The sequence below is a fragment of the Austrofundulus limnaeus genome, unplaced genomic scaffold, assembly GCF_001266775.1.
Source record: "Austrofundulus limnaeus strain Quisiro unplaced genomic scaffold, Austrofundulus_limnaeus-1.0 Scaffold398, whole genome shotgun sequence".
Lineage (NCBI taxonomy): Eukaryota > Metazoa > Chordata > Actinopteri > Cyprinodontiformes > Rivulidae > Austrofundulus > Austrofundulus limnaeus.
The window spans coordinates 48,515-53,724 of NW_013952800.1; the positions used below are offsets into that span (position 1 = coordinate 48,515).

Here is a 5,210-nt window from a genome sequence, read left to right on the forward strand (position 1 = left end):
ACTTTGTGCTTCGTTACAATAAATATTGTAAGTTTTTGAATAAGAGTGAATTCATTTCAATGCATGCAGATGTTGATACAACAATAGCTACACACAAACGCACACACATATATCAGTCTAACATTTTGATCTTCCGGACCTTGGTCTCATAAAATGTTCTCTGACTGGACCTCTTTGAATTTTAATTGAATACCCCTGCTTTAGTCTCACGGTTCGATATTTTTTCGATACAAAAAAGAGAAACTTCCATGCCCCTTTTAACTTGTAATTTATTTATATTAATTTTGAACATTTGTTTAACCTCAAAAGTACAGTTTTTAAATTAAACGTTGCTGAAACAGCAAGTTTCTCAGTGGACCTGCGCTCAAAAATGCAGCCTAGGTGGAGTAGTCGAACACAGATCCACTGATCCTTCAACACAGAGCATCTTCAGAAGACAAGTTGATAAAGTAAATTTTAAAAATCTGTATTGTTCGATACGGGTACATGTATTGTTGCACCCCTCATATATCTGCGGGTAAGTCACCGGTCTTCCACCCGGGAGACCCGGGTTCGAATCCAGGCCGGGGCAAACAGTTACAACAGTGAAATTGAGCTATGCAGTGTGGGTCCTTAGGCAAGACCCTTGGAGCTATATGGCCTACTTCATATCATGAGAGACATTGATAAGCGCGACATGCCGGCTCAGACGTCGCCCGGCCAAACAAGGTCTGCGTCAGGTGCTGGGGAACCAGAGCACCTTGATGAAAAATGGGCGACTGGAACAAGACGGAAATGGGCGAGAGATGAAAACATGGATCTGTTGGAATGCTACTACTCAAGTAACCCTAGCCAGAGGAGCTACCTTGCAACGACTGTGGGAGGAATGGTTACTTCGACATCCCCAGTCTACACTAACTGCCAAACAACTAGTAGCTCAGTGTTCCAACATCCGCAAACGGCAACTGCTGTCACAACTTGAGWTTGAYGAGGTACAACACAAGTGCAAGGGGGAGGAACCAGGACACCAGGTCAGAAGGGAGTTAAGCACAACTACCCGCCCAGAGACTGGTTATGTACAGTATGAACGAACCATCCGAGCTGAACGAGGCAGCAACTGACCTGAGAGAGAGAATCATGGCCCGAATGAACACCAGACAAACCCGATGCCAATTACAACGGCTGAGTGAAGTACCATCAGAAAGTCTCATTGAAGATGTGAATGCAGCATTGAGAACGATCCCTACCAACACCACAACGGAAACCAATGAGCTGATATACAACTCAGCATCAGTGATCCTTGAGATGCTTGGCTATAAAAGCAACCATGAGACCCAATACCCACCATGGAAAAGATCTATCTGCAGATAGAATGATTAAAGTCAGAACAAGATTTGCTAACAACAGTCATTCTTAGATATTACTTGTGTTTATCTTTGTGTTTTCCATTGACTTTGTATCAAATCTTGCTAAGATGACAGAATGGTGTTTGTTAATATATATATATATGAGGCCTCTCAGTGGAGTGGACAGTGTTCAACTGTGAGTAATGTGGAGAGACAGTGACAGAGAGAGGCAGAGGCACAGAGACAGGCCAGGTTGTTCTCTGTGTTTCCTGTTGTTGCAATAAAACTCAGCTGATCATCTCACGGAGTACCTTCATTCTTGGACCACATATTCCTGTCTTTGTTAAATAAGTATTGCCATAACACTAAGTATTCAGAACCCACCTCCATCTGAACCAATCTAAACTTTTTAAGATTAATTTAACTGAACAAAAAAAAAAACATTTTTATTAGAGAACTTACCTTGCTGGGAGTCTTGAGCGGTGAAATGGCAATCTTTTTGCTTGGTAAGCTAGTGTTAAGGGGCTCAGAGAGAGTAATAGTTTTTGATGTCATCACTGGGGAAGTTTGGGTCAGAACACGTCCTGTAAACAAACACAAGATTTTGGAAAGTACCAGCAGATCATAGGTAACTAAAATGTATTTATGTCTGATGCATCTCAGTAATCCAGGTAGAGAAATCAAAAAGAAAAAATAAGTAGGTCCTCTGAATGGGTTCTTCTTTAGTGAAACGTTTCGTCTCTCCTCCAAGACACTTCTTCAGTCTGATGAGTTTCAGGTGAACTGAGCTTTATAAGCTCCACCTCCACATGGTGGAAAATAGAGCCAATCAAGGCACTAACGACCTATTGTTAGTCGATGGCCCTCTTTTGCACATGACTAACTTGTTTGTCCACCATGTGGAGGCAGTGCTTATAAGGCTGAGTTCACCTGAAACTCCTCAGTAGAGATGGGATAAATGGCTCTTTGAAGGGATCCAGATTGCGGGGAGCCGTTGGTTTCATAAAGCCGTTCAAAAGAGCCGTTCGATTTTGAGCGTATTACATCATCACGTAGCTGTACGTAATGACGTAATCCCGCCACGTGGGTTGTAACATGTGTTTGTCAAGCGGAAACCCCCTCCCCCTTTCACCATGAGCTTCGGTATTCCACAACTCTGCCTGTTTTGCGTGAAAAAGCAAAGCGAGAGCGATTTAAGTATGAAAAACTAAAGACTATATGAGGAATAAAAGAAATAAAACTTCAAATGGCTCGTTACTGCCCACGATTCGGCTCCTATCGTTCATTGTAAAGAGCCGTTCAAAAGATTTAGATTGTTCGCTAACGTCACATCTCTAGAGGAGAGATGAAACTTTTCACTAAGAACCCATCCAGAGGACCTACTTATTTTTTCTTTTTTAAAAGTATTTAATTAAGAGACATCCGTTATGGTATAAAAACAATTGTTCAGATAAATTTACCTTGGATTACTGGAGTGACGGGTGTCTGAGGATTCAGACCTTTGCTGTTAACAGTTTTTGTGATGATAAACTTGATCGGAGCAGCTGAGGATGCTGGTGTTTTCTTGGGAATCTGACAACAAATTAAAGAACATCAGGATGTTCATGTGAAACATTTTAACCTGGTATCTGAATTTCAAAAGTTTTACATTTTCTTATAGAGAACTTGACTGAATGTCAAATTTGAACAGTTAACTAATAAGATCATTTTTGCTTATCACTATAAGGCAAAGGTAGGCCATATTTTTACCAGGGTCTGCATGTCTTACCAAAATATCTTTAGAACTACTTCAACGAAATTCTAAAAAAGTAATCATCAGATCAACATTTACAACTTATTAGAGCTTAGGATCAATTTTTGTTATGAGTCAACTTGATTCTAAAAATCTGCCACTGCTGAGCAAACTTAACAAGCACAAAACACAATTAATTTGACTAATTAGTCAAAAGATTTGGTGTGGGAGTAATTACAGTCGCAGCAAATACTCAGCTTAATCGATGATGTTAATTATGTTAATTTGACAGAAATATTTAATATTTAATAAACACTTGCTTTATGAATGCATCTTACTTTCCTGAATGTTTCAGTAACAGCTAGTATCAGTTTTTCTCTACACTGATACAAACATGAGACCAGGTCCTACCAGCTTTGTCCAAATTAGAGATAAATAATTGTTTTTAATGACACACTGCCAATTCATTAACAGTGTTTCCCCTACCACTACACAGCACCCCCCCACCCCACCCCGCCAACGAGACGGCCCGCCCCTCTAAGAATTTCACGGCATGTAGTCATTTTTATTTAAATAAGGCCAGATCAAGTTGAGAGCTATTTTTTGCATCCCTCCATATCCAACTCTCACCAAACTTGGGGAAAAAAGACGGCGCAGAGCGAGGCTGAGCGCTGTGTGTGGTCCTCACAAAGATAGGAAGACGTGTGTGTGATTAGACGCGCAGCTCTGCTTTTAATCACGTTGCACCGATGCGACAGTTTTGTGAGCTACTTTTTCTTTCTTTAAAAGAAAACGCAACAGGTGAAGCCACAGCATGGTTACTACCTTATCAATAATTACTGCCTTTTTTTCTTTCTCTGTGGGTGGGGGTTCAGCTTCACTCAGCTGCAGGTGAACACCTCCCGGGAACGCACACGTTTCCTGGACTAYTTTCCACCGAGGATTACGTCGTATTTTATATTGATTATATTTCTAAAAGCACTTTGCAACATTTCCCCCTGTGTGTTTACGTCACGAGCGCAACAAAACCGCGACGGATCAGCTGACTGTTTTTAAAGCGAGGTGCAGTGAACATGTCCACTTGCAGCGCAGCTTCAACCAGCCCGGGACATAAGAGTTCATACATGTCAACCCCTTCAGACGTTTAACGCGTTTAATGAGCATCAAAAATCTGTAATTTGCGCAAAAAATCAGTATTAATCACACGGATGGAGAAGAGGTACACTGAACGCAGCTGCGGGGGGTGGGGAGGAGGAGGAGGGTCTTTTAAAGACGTGTCTACATTGGACTTTTATTTTTTCTAAAATCACAGAGTTCTCTGAGTCATCTTCAGATGTTTGTAGTTAATCATAATACCTTCTAAATTTAACCAGGTGATTCGATGCCTTTAAATTACACAGTAATTTTACTGGAGAAACTTGTCAGTTTGGTTAAAAAAACAGTAAAAATATTTTTTTTCTGTGCAGAGAACTTCCTCTGCTATAATTTATTTTAAATAAATATATCAAAGCTCCTCAGTTGAAAACACTAAAATGATAGAAAAGATGTTTAAAAACTTCTTTCCTCAGAAAGTCTTCAGTCCTAAGATCACTAAACTGTAACTTTTAATAAGTACACAGTTTACTCCTATTTAAATAAAAATGTTTGACCTGTAAGCAGAAAGCTTATGGATGTTGGTTTTTGATCTCTTTTTAAAAGAAGAGGATGAGGAGAAGAACGAGGATGTTTTCCTCAAGCAGCTCCTAAAACTGTCAACCTGCTGACTGAGAACATTTGTATATATGACACTTTGTATACAGAACAATATAACATACTTATTAAATTATATTTTTATTGAGATATTTTTTGGTCAACCAAAATGTTTTGAGGACAACCAGATTTTGTCAAACCCCTACATGAGAGGTCACGACCACGGTTAAAAAAAATCCTGGGAGAAACTCTGCTGAGTTAAAGTTCTTCTAGAGTTCTAATGATTATTAGAAAGGACCTGATTTGAGGTTTTACTGATAATATTTTATTTAAAACATGTTACAGAAGTCATAAGAAGCAGGTTTATTTTGAATAAACATTACAAACGTGTTCATTCCTACAAAACTGTCAAATATATTTACAAACAACACTAAACTGATTTCAGATTAACATGAAATAAATCA

The 5,210-nt window shown here is 39.4% G+C and overlaps 1 protein-coding gene across 1 annotated transcript in view; it reads right to left on the reverse strand.

Annotated features, from left to right (window-relative positions):
* Nucleotides 1-5,210, reverse strand: part of lin54 (lin-54 DREAM MuvB core complex component) — a gene marked incomplete at its 3' end in the record, with an annotated part of 40,314 nt that overhangs the window by 24,837 nt on the left and 10,267 nt on the right. The window contains 2 exon segments of the mRNA XM_014023953.1: nucleotides 1,788-1,909; nucleotides 2,786-2,897. Coding sequence (XP_013879407.1) covers nucleotides 1,788-1,909; nucleotides 2,786-2,897 — 234 coding nt within the window.